Source organism: Nilaparvata lugens, chromosome 1 (genome assembly GCF_014356525.2).
Source record: "Nilaparvata lugens isolate BPH chromosome 1, ASM1435652v1, whole genome shotgun sequence".
Classification (NCBI taxonomy): Eukaryota; Metazoa; Arthropoda; class Insecta; order Hemiptera; family Delphacidae; genus Nilaparvata; species Nilaparvata lugens.
This window is the reverse complement of record NC_052504.1, coordinates 95,039,566-95,055,244: the sequence shown is the minus strand read 5'-3', so window position 1 is coordinate 95,055,244 and position 15,679 is coordinate 95,039,566. Positions and strand designations below refer to the sequence as shown.

Below are 15,679 nucleotides of genomic sequence, written 5' to 3'. Positions count from 1 at the left end.
CCAGCTGGCTCAAATCTTTGAATAGTAGACTTGAGATGCGCGGGAACACTAGCATCAGGTGATCAATTTTCATAACGGAAAGGAAAGTTGTGTGAGTGCGCCACACCAGATTTTTAATAAAGAATTTGAATTTGAAAAAAATATAGTTTTCTCACGGAACCGAGTTTCTACTACGAATTTCAAAGGTCCGAATTATCGATGCTCTACCGTAGTTGTTGAAGGTTTACAAACCGAAAGGGAACAAATTTCTAATGAAATACATTTTTTATCCTATCTACTTTCTGAGATATAAGCGCCTAACGTTGAAATCTTGGGAGAGATCCATCTCGAATTGGTAGCAAATATATTCATGACATTTTGAAGTTACATTCATCAAAATAATGTCTGATGAAATATTTGATTTCTCAGATTCTAGGGGAATATATACCATTTTGAATTGTATAATTGTTTTCGGATGGGCACGTTGAATTGTCGGTCCCGGCTGAAGTATGACAGTCGTAAGTCCCATTGACGGCTTAAATGATATATTCAGGCGGTGGAACCTTCCCGCAAGGGACTCCCCACCAACAAAAGCCATACGAATTTACTTTTTACCATTTTGAAGGAAGCTATTTAAATTTGGCTATTTTTTAAAAACTGAATAGAAATTCCTATAATAATTGTTATTCTGAAGAATCAAATACCCCATGAATTGAACAATACTTTGGAAGATGTATTAAAAGCTATTTAGCTTTGTTGATGAAAATTAGAAAATTTGAAATGAGATCAGTAAAAATTACCTTGACTGAAAATCTATTTCTAGTAAAACATGGTGAATGTCGTTATTTGAGGAAAATATAAGTTGTGAATTGACAGGATCTGACAAAAAATATAGATTGGAAATAATTCAATTTATATTCATTTCATAGTTCATACAATAAAAATAATAGTTCAAGAGCATGATTAAAGTAGACTGTTACACAGAAATATTATTTCCACGCCCTAAAAATACAGTAGCCTGAAATAAATACAAGATTGAATGGCCAGTTCCAGGTACTTCATCATATAATATGATTCATGATCGTCTAATAATATAGAGTGTCCTCAAAAAGGATTAGATGATTTATAACAATTTATCTAGATAAGATACAGATCTGTAAAAGGTATTGTTTTAAAGGAAAACAGATCAAGTTCTTACTAGAATAGTTTGTTATAGTGTAAAATTGCACCTAAAAAAGAGCTGCCAGTACAGGGTGTTTGAAAAATAACTCCCTAGTTTTAGGTATAAATTTAATGTGTAAATTAATGAAAAACTACATCAACAAATACATACAATGAAAGAGAGAATCTTCAAGTTTTGTTCCACATGAGTACACTTCAACATGGGATCCACTTATGGGATCCCTGCACTCGTCGAGACGATATTCAAGTCCTCGCCATGTATTTACCAACATATCAGGTGTAACTGTCCCAACCGCCGTGACAATTCTTTCCCGTAAATGGTTTATGTCTCGGATTTTTCCACTGTATACAACATTTTATATGTGCCCCCAAAAGAGAGAGTCCAGAGGGGCTAAGTCCGTGCTCCGTGGTGGCCAAGCAATTGGGCCATCTCTACCTATCCACCTTCCCGGAAAGCAAGTGTCTCGAGCCACGCGCACATGGTTATTGTAATGAGGAGGAGCGCCATCTTGTTGGTGGGTCTGCAACTGCAGGGGGACAAAACTTGGACAGTTGCTGAATCAAATACTACAAACTAGAATATTCTATATCACTTTATACAGATTCTATGACACATTAAAACTAGGGAGTTCTTTTCCAAACACCCTGTATTTATGTGTCAACGTTAAAAATGAATGCCTCCACTAGGTCTGGGCTTGGAAGACAGTGATATTGTCATATCACTGTATCTTAAAATTAAATTGGTTCTTGTAGCATCTAATGAAGAATTACAGATAGTGTTGTGGTGCTCCATCTTGCATGAGGCAATCTATTCATTGTTGGTTGATGTTTGGTATCGAAAACTATCTCAAAACAACCAGGTAAACAAACTCTGTGATTTTGTTTCTCTTGGGGAAAAAGGTTGTAGAACTTTCAGGTTCAGAGAAGGGATTAGTGAAGCTATTTTTAAATACTAGTTTCCCGGGCCACTCCCGTGTTTCGGATGGACACGTTAACTCGTCGGTCCCGGCTTCTCTAAAAAGCAGTCGTTAGGTCATGTCAGAGGCTCTGAAATTGATCAGTTGCGACCTGAATACCAGATCTGAGCAAGCCAGGTCACTCGATATTATTATTATTTTTACGTAAATACTCCTAGCACTTGTTACGGCGCGTCATATCTCTAACAAACTCTCGAGTAAAAACTTGAAATGGTTTCCTTTCAAACAAGACTAGTTACAGCTCTGAATCTTATTTAAATAAGTTTTTATTGACCATCGAAATTGCCAACTCCTTTATGAAACACTAAGGCTCGGTTGCACAAAAGCCTGTTAAATTTAAATCGTGAAATGCCTCAAGAACCAATCAGAGAAGCCTTTTTTTTTAAAAAGCTTTTTCTGATTGGTTCTCGTGAAATTAATCACTATTAGAATTCAACCGGCCCTTAAAGTCTTCTCTGATTGGTTATTGTGGCATTCATCCATTTATTTATTTAATAATTTATAATCGCACAACTTACAGAAAAGTACCACAGGCTTATAAGCCCAGAACGGTTCCAATTCTAATTTATACAACAGTCCAAATGTAGATAGGTTATGTGTCACTTAACATTCTTCAATTAGCATTTAATCATGATTAAAATTCAACAAGCTTCTGTACAACCGGACCTTGATATAAAACAGTTAAGCTACTTTAAAATACAATATTGAGCACAAGGCCACTTGAAAATCCTTTGAGAATCCATACTTATTGTTAGTCAATAACCATTTTGTCACAAATGGCATCACAATTGGGTTCGGACAGAATGGCCGCCTTTAGCAATTTTAGACTTGGCTCTCTAGAGGCGTCCCTGGCTTCTATTTCTGATGCAGGTGTCCACGTCATGTCCTGCTCTAGTCTGAATGATCCGAGGAAATCATGAGGCGCAGCTCCGTTCCATTCCTAGAAAAAAGTTCTAAGTTAGTACTTGATAATTTCAAGGGAACACGACAAGGTTCACAACAAGAACTAAATTAGTACTTAATAATTTATATGGGAACGCCTCAAAGTGTCATCCAACCGTCATTTCGACCATTTTGGCCAAAGACGACAACCTGTCACCTCATAAATATATTTTGTTGCCAACAAAGTATCACCCCGGCAACCTGCCACCTTCAAAAACTACTGGTCACAGGTTGTCGTTAGCACAAACGACAAAAGATAATCTTGTTCCTTAAAGTCTAGGTGCCACACCGTCAACCTCCTAAGTATGGTGACAGGTTGTCGGGTTCAACCCATCAACTCAAAAACCGGTGTTTGAAGGGACATACACCGATTGCGCCCAGCGGTCAAATGGGAGTGATACATGGCTCCTATACACACGTACACTGTTTACCTTGTGACGTCATCACTGCTAGTCACATTATTTGTCATGCTCTCTCTCTCTCTCTATCGAAGTGATAACGGTTTATTTTCCGATAACAATTTGCTTTATAACGATCATTCCTTCCTATCCGATTCTAAAAGAGTGTCCCATTGATTTATCTCAACTTGTGGCGAATTTTGAAATCATTAATACATGGAATTTCCAGCTCTGACAGTATGTTGAACCGGTTAACGACCGGGAATCCCCCGGTTTTTCAAAACCACACCAACCCATCAACTTTTTGATAATTATAATTATCACATAATTGACTCTTTCAGTCTGTTACCATGAGTGAGAATAAGAACCGTGGTGATCTGTTTACTATGCTAAGTGATGGAGGTTTCAATTTAAAAAATATATCTATCACTTATTGTCTCTGTTTTGGTAGAGAGTTAGTGGGGAGGATATTTTTAATATTCTTTCCGAAGAATGGACATTGATATGTCCAAAGCTCCGCCAATTTATGTAGATGCATAAAAATATAATTATCTATAGTTATTATATTACAAATTACTTTTTCATATCATATATAGTTCAATAATTATTCTCTTAGTCTATATTATGTAAATTCATCTATAATTTTGCTGTATTGTAAGCTATTGTATATAAGTGTATAAGCCAGTATATATTGTAATCTACATAAATAAAGTACTCAATCAATCAATCAATTCTATAGATAGTTCTACAGTTCTCACATTGTTCTACAAATAGCTCATTGTAGAATAAAGAATTTTAAATACATACAGTAGTTATTTATCCAACTCACCTCTGGAGAGAGCATTGAAAAGTACTTTTGTCCGGAAGGCCTCTGATATAAATGGTAGATGCTGCCTGGAATCTTTTTGAAATTGCAAGCGACATGATTTAAGCTCAAGCCCTCACGAAGTTTCACCACAACACTGTAAGTCTGACTCTTCAAAAATTTCAGCTGTTCAGCGACCATTTCCAATTTGCCAAATGCTACTGTTTGAGCTAATTGATCGGCCTGTAAAAAAAGGTTACAAAAATGACTAACACGAAAAATGCAATAATCAATATAGAAGACTGTAACATCGATTAATTATAAATGTAAATAATTATTATTAAACGAAAATCATATTCAATTGCTGTAAATAACCCCGAAGACTTCTGCTACTGAAAATATTGACAACAAGGTAAACAGGTAGATGGAAATTCAATGAGCGCTACAAAAATTATTTTAAAATGATGGATTCTTGATCCATTCCGAGCTGCAATGTATTAACACACTTTTTTCTATGTTTCTCACACGACATTCAATCAAATTATTTGACTGCATGTCGTGTGAAAAAAAATAAAAATTATTTTTCAGCCCGGGAATCGAACCAGTACCTCGTAATTTCCAGTCAGGATTGCTTACCCTTCCACCAAACTGACAATCAAATTCAAATTGTAATCCATACACTCAACATTTTTTATGAATGAAGTGAATTTCAGTTTATTTCATTTCATTTATTTATCGTCACATTACATCAATTTTTGAGTAACACTCATTTGACTGGTGACAATACTAGAACAAAATTATATTTAAAAGACTTAGTTCTAACTTCTTTAAAGTAAAATAAATAAATACACTCTATGATGTATCTCATCAAATTCACATGGATATGAGAGTCACAAAAAGTTAAGTTACACTCTACAGCCCCTTTATCTGCCCCTTTATTGAGGGTAATTGGAAAAGAATGTGAATTTACTGTTACAATGAGAATGGTTCTGAGACTCAGATTCTTGTAGAAACAATAGAATACTTTGGCTAACAATTTCTTAATCTAACAATGATGACAGTTAAAATTGCAGCTGCAGATAAAATTGGATCAGAATAATACAATTTGATGGTGAGCATAAGCGCAAGAGGAAATAAAATGTGAAGTTGATAAAATTTAATTTGAGTTTATACAGAAGATGTTTATTAGGTAGTTTTACTTATATTTTATGATTTATTCAGTAGCTGCTTTATGGTTTTACTATAGAGAAACAATATCGTAAGTAGATATCCCATGGTATAGGGCGTTTATGTCGCAACTTTTACTGTTATCTCAAGCTGATAGTCCACGTTGTTCTTCCCCGAGAAGCTTTATGACGCTGTTAGTCTCTCATATTGTGCCGTTCATACACTCTTACCCGGTCAAAACAATAAAAATCGACAGTAATCGGCTTGAGATAACAGTAAAAGTTGCGACATAAACGCCCTATACCATGGGATATCTACTTACGCTATTGTTTCTATATGGTTTTACCTTAGCAAGTTCTCCAGAAAGTGCCGCAATCTCCAAAGAAACATCTCTAATGTCTGACGTTACGTTGTTCAGTTTCAAACCACAAGGTTCTGCATTTCTTTCCACTAATTGAACTGAAAAAACCAAAAGACGAAAATTAGTTTTTTAAAGTTGTCTAATCCGTTCACTTTCAACTGAATTCAGTCTTACTTTCTGTTTAGTTGATATTGTGGTAATTATTCATATTGAACAAAAGGTCTAGAAAATTCTCAAAACCACAGATTTTGTATGGAAAAGACTGGAAAATTGTCAAAAACCACTGATTTATTGATAATTAGAAAGACCGGTTTCGGTTATTACACCATTGTCAATCTCTGATAAACTAAAACTAAATACAAGAGCAGCAGAATTTATACTAGTAGGCGTGTACTGCTATTGGTCAAGGGCATGCCCATTGCCGCTCGCCTACTAGTAGAAATTCTGCTGCTCTTGTATTTAGTTTTAGTTTATCAGAGATTGAAAATGCTGTAATAACCGAAACCGGTTTTTCTAATCTATATATTATATAAAAGCGAAATGGCACTCACTCACTGACTGACTGACTGACTGACTCACTCACTCACTCACTCGCAGTACTAAAAATCTACCGGACCAAAAACGTTCAAATTTGGTAGGTATGTTCAGTTGGCCCTTTAGAGGCGCACTAAGAAATCTTTTGGCAATATTTTAACTCTAAGGGTTGTTTTTAAGGGTTTAAAGTTCGTCTTTTAGCATGTATATTCTTCTTCTCCTAATCTCTTAATTATAATTGAAATTTCCATATCATATGTTACTATAGAACTATAATCTAGATAGAGTACCTCTTCGAAACAGTTGTTAACTGGCAACTAAATTAATAATTTTGTCAGGTTGGCATCAAGTTGAGTTGACTTTGTTAGGTTGGCACCAAGTTGAAGATTTAAATGCATTTATCGCGGAAAAATTGATTGGGCACTGCTACTTCAATCCTGGGAGTATTATATTACTAGCCGTCAGGCTCGCTTCGCTCGCCATATCCGTTTAGTCTGGCCCCCGACTGGATTGTCCTAACATATGATAAAAATGCTCAAATGAAAAATGCAGGCGAGCGAAGCGAGTCTGCTGATTTCATTCTTGGTCGATCCAGTCGGGGTTCCAGGGGGCGGAGCCCCCTGGCTAGACGGATATGGCAAGCGAAGCGAGCCTGACGGCTAGTTATCAATAAATCAGTGGTTTTTGACAATTTTTCAGTCTTTTTCATTCAATATGAATAATTAACACAATATCAACTTCTCAACTACACAAAAAACCACAGATTTTATTAGAAATAGAAAGACCGGATTCGGTTGTTACACCATTATCAATCTCTAGTAAACCTGAGTTTACCAGGAATTCAGTCTCGTTTTACGCTTAAAGGTTGAAGCGGTAGAATTGTTGCAGCTAATGGAATATTTTTATATTGTTTCTTTCGGTATGTGTGTATTATTCTAATATGGCTGAGATTGCATTGTCTTAGTTTTATCTTAATTCAGTTATATGTTTATAGTAGGTCAAATCACAAATACAGTTAACGACTGTACTTGAAATAAATATATTTTCCATAGTAACATGGAAAAAGTGTGAACTTTTAACAATTGAACTAGAAAGAATCAGTTACAATTAAAAGTAGATTTTAGTGCATTCAATATGCCTTATCTACACTTTCAATAATATTATGATAGAAAGAAGAAAAGTTCAATATAAAGAGTTGCGATTTTAGAGATTGTGCTCAATTACTATGGAATGGAACTTATATTAATATTGTATTGACTCTAAATTACTGTATGACGAAACTCTATGTTTGTAAAAGCTCTTGAGTTAATGAAACATTATTATTATTATAAAGATGGTGATTCTAATTCAAATGAAGTTTGCTCCAGGGCTCAAGAACTGTTTGACTTCACCAGGGTCCCCTCTAGAGATCGCAGGTATGCTACTGGACTTAGCAATTGCACTACGCTATCTCAACAAGGATAAAGCAATGCTAGGACTTGGATATTTTTGAAAGAGTTGTGACCTAATACTTGAGCGGCTCACTGTGGTGTTCAGGAGTTCTTGGATGATGGCTAGTTACAAATTGCCATATTGCTAAATATTCCTGGTCCAAGAGAGAGGCATTCATGCTTGGGCCTAAATAGGAATAATAAATGTAGGTAAATGAGTTGAAATACAGGTAAATGAGTTGAAATATAGGTAAATGAGTTGAAATATAGGTAAATGAGTTGAAATATAGGTAAATGAGTTGAACGTTAGTTCAAACTCAAAGGTAAAACCAAAGATTGAGTAGCAATGCTAGGGCCAAGCCATACGAAGCGTTTTTTGAGGCATTTTCAGACGAGTCGACAGGGTAGGAAGCTCTCCGATTGGCTGATTGGGTTGGCGTTTGAGAATCAGGAGGGATAAGCAGCAATAATAGGATAGCTCCTCGCCCTGCCGACTTGTCTGAAAACACCTGAAAAACGCTTTATGTGGCTTGGCTCTTAGGGTGAGACCACATTAGACGTTTTCAGACAAGTCGGCGCGGCGGAAAGCTTCCCGATTGGCTTATTAACAGCTGATTCCTGTACACCAACCCAATCTGTTTTAAAAATGTTTCTTATATTATATAGAATTTGCTAATCTTTGTCCTATTTTTTTGTATATATAACTATGTGACTAAGATGACTATTAACTTTTATTGTTATATTTTAGAATTTTTTATTGAATTGTTGACTATGTCATGCATTTTTGTTGAAGTGTTCTGACAATACAGTAAATGAATCTTGAATTAGCTGATAACAAGCCAATCTGAGAGCTTACTGCCCTGTCGACTCGTCAGGAAACGTTTAATGTGGTCTCGCAGTTATACTATGTTGGATTGCAGACTACATTAATTTGTTACTTGTTGACCTTCACCCCAGGTCTATCTGGGGGCCTCAGATAGGCAGTGCTAGCCATTGGCATGCTATCGAAAAGACTGCTATGACTGTAGAGTTCCCCAGGGTTCTGTCTTGGGCTCTTTGCTTTTTCTGATTTCAGTGAGTGATGTTGCATGTGTCGATGGCAGAACGACTGTCTGCTTCGCAGAAAACATGATCTTCTTTGACAAGGGCAGCAGTAGCCTACAGAGGAGTTGAGGGCAGTTATGCTTGAGACCAGGGTGTTTGCAACAGACTGGTTCTCTACCTCCTCAATGATGAGGAAACACAGACAATTAATTGTGTTCACCTTCAGAAATGGAGAGGGATACGTGTATGCTCCGGTGAAGATGCTTGACTTGATCCTGGACAGGAAGCGGTTGTCTTATGAAGGCTGTTTGCTGTAGGCTAAGCAGAGTAGTCTTCTTACTGAGAGGGCTGAGAGGTAATGTTCTTATGCATACCTTAAGGTATGTTACTTAGCTTTTTTCAGAGCAACCTTTTGTTTTGCCTGGTTTTCTGGGCTGGAACTGCTGCTCATCCAGAAGAAGGCCTTGCAGATCATATGTGGGGCTGATAGACTGGCTCATTGCCGTCCTCTCTTTGTTGGAGAGAGGATACTTATCATAGTATTTTCCTCTCTATATTTTTCATGGTCTTTGCAGGGCCCTTGCGAATGTAGATAAGCTTGACACCAGGCAGAGTTTTCATGTGTTTTATACAAGGATGCGTAGGAAAGAGGAAGCCATACGTTGGATGTACCCTACATTAAGAGAGGCTGAGAAGAACAAGAACTGGCCTTGCCTGATAAACAAAATTCAATAGCACTATAGCAGCAAGAGACCTGCCAGCCAAGCGAATTCAGGCCACGCTAAGGAGATTTGCCTAGTGTAATTCCCCAATTCATCAACATGTAGATTGTCAAAATATTAATTTAATAATATACTAAAAACTACACTATACTGTATTACCTTTACTGTGAGTTTCTGGAGCCACAATGTTGTTGAATTCAAACGATCTTTTCATGATGTAATCTTAGAAAACTTTGATTAATAGAGCCAAATTGAAAAAGCGATCAAAACAAAACAATCATTTTAATATAACTAGACAATAAAACAGCAGGTAAATTGAATAGATAATTGGGAAGTAAGTAATCTATGACAATTGAGAAAAAACTTGTAATAAATTATGAGGACTAGGAATCCGTGATTTTCGATAGAATTTGATAAGAGAAATAATTATTAATCAGGATTAGAACTATTAGAAGCAGAACTCGCAAAAGATAAACATAACCTAAATTTCGATCAAGAGCCGCGCTGCACACTTGATATTATTAGAAAATAGATTATTCATAAAAGTTCTCTATAAAATGTTTTGGGATACTTAAAAAATCGTAGGACACACCAAATATTGTATATTTTATAATTTTATTTATGAAAATATTCATATCAAGTTATTTCAACATTTTTTGAAAAATTGGCTATTGATGTTTTGAGTATAAAAGTTGTTACTGAGAGAGAATAGATAGAAAATTGGAAAATTTGATTAAAACATTTTCAAGAGGTTCTGATAAAATCAACATTTATGATGAAATAATTTAGTTGAATATTGAAATATGCCTTCTGCTAGATTGACGAAATCAAGGAATACAGAAGCGTTTGACAAGGGCAAGGAGAGTGAAATCTCCAGTGCCAGTTGCAGTTGCTGATCGTGAAATGTGTTTATTAGCGGACAAAGGTAACTGGAACAATGTCTAAAATGAAGATTTTTGTGATAATGTTGGATTTCAGTGAAGTGCTACTTTTCAATAAACATATTCAGTGAAGTTGAAGTGAAAAAATAGTATCAAAATGCCTGTACTAATAGGAGTTGGTGAGTTTGTGGACGAAACGCGGGAGGACTATAACTCCCCAACAACATCTACGTTTGTTTCACGAATGGGCCAATGTAGGAATACAATATCGACTCTTGAAGAGGTATTATTACTTACAATAAAACGTTTACTTCTTTAATCTCTTCCAAAACTCTGCCCACCACTTGTTTCTGTCAATATTTAACAGATGTCCAATTTGAAAACAGGCGTACATTGATCTATAAAATTCATGGTAAATTAGCCTATTTTATAACCATACGGTCCAGTCCTATTCAAATTTGTATTGACAATTAAAATATTGCTTGAATGTTCCTCTTTTTTCAAATGAGATACTGTAATATATCTGTATGCTTTTTAAATTTTTCAACGTTGTACAATTTTTTACCACTTTTGAAATTAACATCTCAGTTCATTAGTTGCCTTCATGTAAGATTGCAATGTATTTAAGATTCATTTCTGTAAATAAATTCTCAAAATGAGCATTGACTCATAAAATGTCTATAAATTGTTGAATATAAGAATAAGGACTTTCAAAATCCTTCAATTGTCATGATAAACGTACGGTACGGTACTTTTATTTTTGTGCATTTTCAACACCATTTATTAGTAAAATCCGCATTACATCAAGTAACCTAACCTTGCCTAAGTAGTCTAGTACTTTTCTGTTTGGTGGTAGAAAAATTTTTAACTTATGTCCTATTAAGTTTTATCATCAATAGACCTATAATGGATTGATACCAACAAAAGTCAGAAAGAGTTTATCATCACTCATGTCATAGTAGTGAAAGTAACAAACCGTAGGTATTACCCTCAAAACGACGGTAGTCGAGTATCTGGTCAAAATGTCAATGTACCCAATAGTTGATCCACATGCAGATCTAAATGTGGAGGCCCTGTGAAGATTTTCCTGTACCATATAATGCTTGTAACTTATAATTCCCTTGTGAGAATTGAGGTTTGCTAAAATCTCGCGTTTTGGGTAAGACAGATGTGAAATGACAATTGTTTGAGTATTCTGACAGAAAGAAATGAAGAACCAATATTGTAGTTTAGACATTGTATTTCTGTATATAATTGATATAAACCCCCTCATAAAGATGTAGCCTAGTGAATTCAGATCCTCAAGTGGTCACCCCTCCGACTACAGACGCAGGTGGAGGTGTATCTGCCAAATTGTCTGACCTGAGTGATAACGAATCAGCGCAGACCTTACTTACTTGATACTTCTGTGGTCTTCACCAGCAGTCAGGGCTGCGGGAATCGTCATTAGAGCCCTCATTTCCCAGAGTCAACCATTTTACTAAAATAATTGATTTGTCGATGGGCGTCAGTGGTAACTTCACCCAGCCTGTCAGTAACTTAAGACTGCCATGAAATGTTAAAACATCATAAGTTAGTAGTTGGTATCTGTGAAGAGTCAAGTGTGAAGAAACCTATCTAGGGGACTAATAGATACCTATTTATCATCAGTTGAGAAGCACTAGTCTAATTGATTTTTAAAGTTTCCTCTTCTTGGAAATATTCATGATCCTATTTTGCCTAATATCTTAATTCAGAAAAATCGAATACCATATCTTTTAATCTCTAAACCTTTTATATCTTGGCAAAATAACTCGCCAACTTTTACTAGCATTCAATCATTTTTTGATCCTTATAATAAATGAATTTGGATTAATATTTTATAATAATGGCTGTAAAAAATCGTAGCTCCTGCTCAAGTTTTTCCATGTTATCTATAAATAAGAGTAATCATATACATTCTCTTAAAACGATGTTTCTAATATGAAATATCAGAGAATGAAATAATATAATAAATCCCTTCTCCAAAAAACTTAGTGTATATTATTATCGTTCATGTAGGCATACTGTACTTATACTATCAAAAATCACTACACTTTTATAGGCAGGAGTGATCCGTGGTCTAGTGGATAGAGTGCTTGCGTAGCAGCATAGAGATCCCGGGTTCAAACCCTCTCATTAGGTACCAAAAGTTTTTTAACCATATCACTCCCGTCTTATCGGATGGGCACGTTAAATTGTCGGTCCCGGCTGAAGTATGACAGTCGTAAGGCCCATTGACGGCTTAAATTCAGGCGGTGGGACCTTCCCGCAAGGGACTCTCCACCAACAAAAGCCATACGAATTTACGTTTTTATGGGCACTTTTATTTCGACCAAAAAATAATGAATAAGAAATAAATAAATCATATGACAGACATAAATAAATCGGAGGACAGACTAAGCAGAAGAATTATTGAAAAGTTGTGGAAAAGTAAAACAAATATAAAATGGATTGACGAACTCAAGGAGGATACGAGAGAGTTGAATATAACATTCGAAGATTTGAAGAACAAGTCGGACAACATCAGAATCCTGAAGGACAAACAGACCAGACTGCAGATCAAAGTCAGACACAGAATGGGAAGAGTGATTTCGGACGAGGAAAGGAAATTAATTTCTGAACGAATGAAGAAATATTGGGCTGAGAGAGGACGGAGTAAAGGTGGAAGATACTGACTACAGTGGTCCAATGAAGGCCATAAAATTATAATAATAATAAATCATATGAAAATAAGCATATGATCATAAAATATTATCTAGTATCAACTTGTTTATTTTTGAATTATAACTTGAAAATGGCCAAAATAAGTCAAAACTAGTCGTTGAAATGTTTTAAAGTCTTAAAAATGTTTCAAATAAAAAGGGTACTGCATGTTTTATATTGTTTTCATTAATTATACTATCAAGTATAGGCTAATCATTGTTAACAACCACCAGATGTGTTACCTTGTTACATTTTTAAGATTATACTTTTGAATTAATGAATTTATTTCCTCCTCAAATTACAAATTACAAAAGTAGAAATTAAATAGTATCTTGGAAATTAGGCTATACTGATCACGTATCCAGTTGTGTGATCAGATAATCAAAGTATAATTAACAAGGTAAAAACATTATTAACTTAAATAAATATAAAAATAAACTAGTATGAAAAAAATAAAAATAAAAGCTGTGAGTCTAGTGTAGGTAATTAAGATTGCTAAAACATTACTGAAACTACTGCCTGTAGCGCATGAGATAAAAAATCTTATAATAGTATATGAAACGTTGGAAGCTGATAGCAATATTTTCACAGGAAATTAGCATGGAGAGGTCATTGCCAGAGAAGATAATACATCTTTACATTATCATATATTCTCTGGTCATTTCTTTAAGCTTACATTCAGAGAGTATTCTTTCTTACAGTATGATAACGCTAGTTGCAAACAAAATGACTATAACAAATTTCATTGTAAGCAGAATTAAATAAAAATGCTTGTTAATAAAATCTTGTCAGTAGCCTACTGCATAATAATCGTCAATATTTTATACAATAATACTTATCTAAAAATAATATTATTTCGTAGAATAATTGTTTAATTTTTTGAACCATATTGAAAATTCTCATTGATGCATCATGCAGTGATAAAATATTGTAAAGCATGACTCTTTCAATCACAAGGTATTGAAAGTGTAATCAAATCAAAGTTCATTCATCAAAAACAATTACAATACAAATGAATCACACATTCAAAATGCTATCGAATTAATTCGTAAACTTCCACTGTTGGTAGTCAGAAGCGCTTCTTTCCTTATAATAATACAGTAATAAGCCTACGTGGGTAACCGATATGGCAAGAACGCGTCAACGGAACAGAGGTCGATCAGGTATTCTATTTCGACCTCCGACGTTATTTTATTACGTGCCTGTTTGTTGACTGTGCAGCAATGCACTTGACGCTGCCCAGTCCCAGTTCGAATGAATTGAATTATAAGCAAATCACAAATCAATGTCACTGCCCGGTGATGACTAGCCTTCTCTCACTCCCACACCACTGTCGGATTCATTTCAAGCTGTCAGAGTCGGTTGAGTGGAAAATCAAAATATCGCATCCCCAAAATTCATAAGCTGACGTATAGCCAGCTGTAAAATATATAAACACGATCATTTTAGAGAATTGTGTTCTGTTTATCAATAAATAAAAATAACGAGCGAAGCTCGGTGCCCGATATTTTTCATTTTAACACAGCATTAGTAATGCATTAATTCTAATCAAAATTCTTAATTTATTCTTATCAAAATTCGGAAAGGGGAAAGTTTTGGGCTAGGACTGTTGATCCTTTTCTAATCATGTAGGATATTTGAAATGTGTATTGTTAAATGTAAAATGAATACCGTCAATCTATATATATAAAAGCGAAATGGCACTCACTCACTGACTGACTGACTGACTGACTGACTCACTCACTCACTCACTCACTCACTCACTCACTCGCATAACTAAAAATCTACCGGCCCAAAAACGTTCAAATTTGGTAGGTATGTTCAGTTGGCCCTTTAGAGGCGCACTAAGAAATCTTTTGGCGATATTTTAACTCTAAGAGTGGTTTTTAAGGGTTTAAAGTTCGTCTTTTAGCATGTATATTCTTCTTCTCCCAATCTCTTAATTATAATTGAAATTTCCATATCATATGTTACTATAGAACTATAATCTAGATAGAGTACCTCTTCGAAACAGTTGTTAACTGGCAACTAAATTAATAATTTTGTCCGGTTGGCATTAAGTTGAGTTGACTTTGTTAGGTTGGCACCAAGTTGAAGATTTAAATGCATTTATCGCGGAAAAATTGATTGGGCACTGCTACTTCAATCCTGGGAATAAATATTATATTACTAGCTGTCAGGCTCGCTTCGCTCGCCATATCCGTTTAGCCAGACGTTCAGTCTGGACCCCCGACTGAATTGTCCTAACATATGATAAAAATGCTCAAATGGAAAATGCAGGCGAGCGAAGTGAGCCTGCTGATCTAATTCTTGGACGATCCAGTCGGAGGTCCAGGGGGCGGAGCCCCCTGGCTAGACAGATACGGCGAGCGAAGCGAGCCTGACGGCTAGTAATTATTATAGAACTGACCACAATGGGTTGTAAATCCAACACGTACTCAGATTTTAGATACTCAGATATTACTCTGGTATAGATATATTACTCAGGTACAGATATTACCATAGAGAATACCCATGAGGGTATTATCCTCAG

General features: G+C 35.4%; 2 protein-coding genes across 2 annotated transcripts in view; one reads left to right on the top strand and one right to left on the bottom strand.

Annotated features, from left to right (window-relative positions):
• Positions 1 to 871: 871 nt before the first annotated feature.
• On the bottom strand, positions 872 to 10,313 carry LOC111060205 (uncharacterized protein C1orf50 homolog). The gene is made up of 4 exons (XM_022347852.2): positions 9,701 to 10,313; positions 5,797 to 5,909; positions 4,308 to 4,526; positions 872 to 3,078 (listed from the first exon to the last, which is right to left on the bottom strand). The coding sequence occupies exons 1-4, from the start codon at positions 9,753 to 9,755 to the stop codon at positions 2,890 to 2,892; spliced, it is 576 nt and encodes a 191-aa protein (XP_022203544.2). The 5' UTR covers positions 9,756 to 10,313; the 3' UTR covers positions 872 to 2,889.
• A 232-nt stretch (positions 10,314 to 10,545) lies between these two features.
• Positions 10,546 to 15,679, top strand: part of LOC111053313 (arfGAP with SH3 domain, ANK repeat and PH domain-containing protein) — an 83,707-nt gene continuing 78,573 nt past the window's right edge. Inside the window, 1 exon segment of the mRNA XM_039419675.1 lies at positions 10,546 to 10,705. Coding sequence (XP_039275609.1) covers positions 10,580 to 10,705 — 126 coding nt within the window. The 5' untranslated portion in view covers positions 10,546 to 10,579.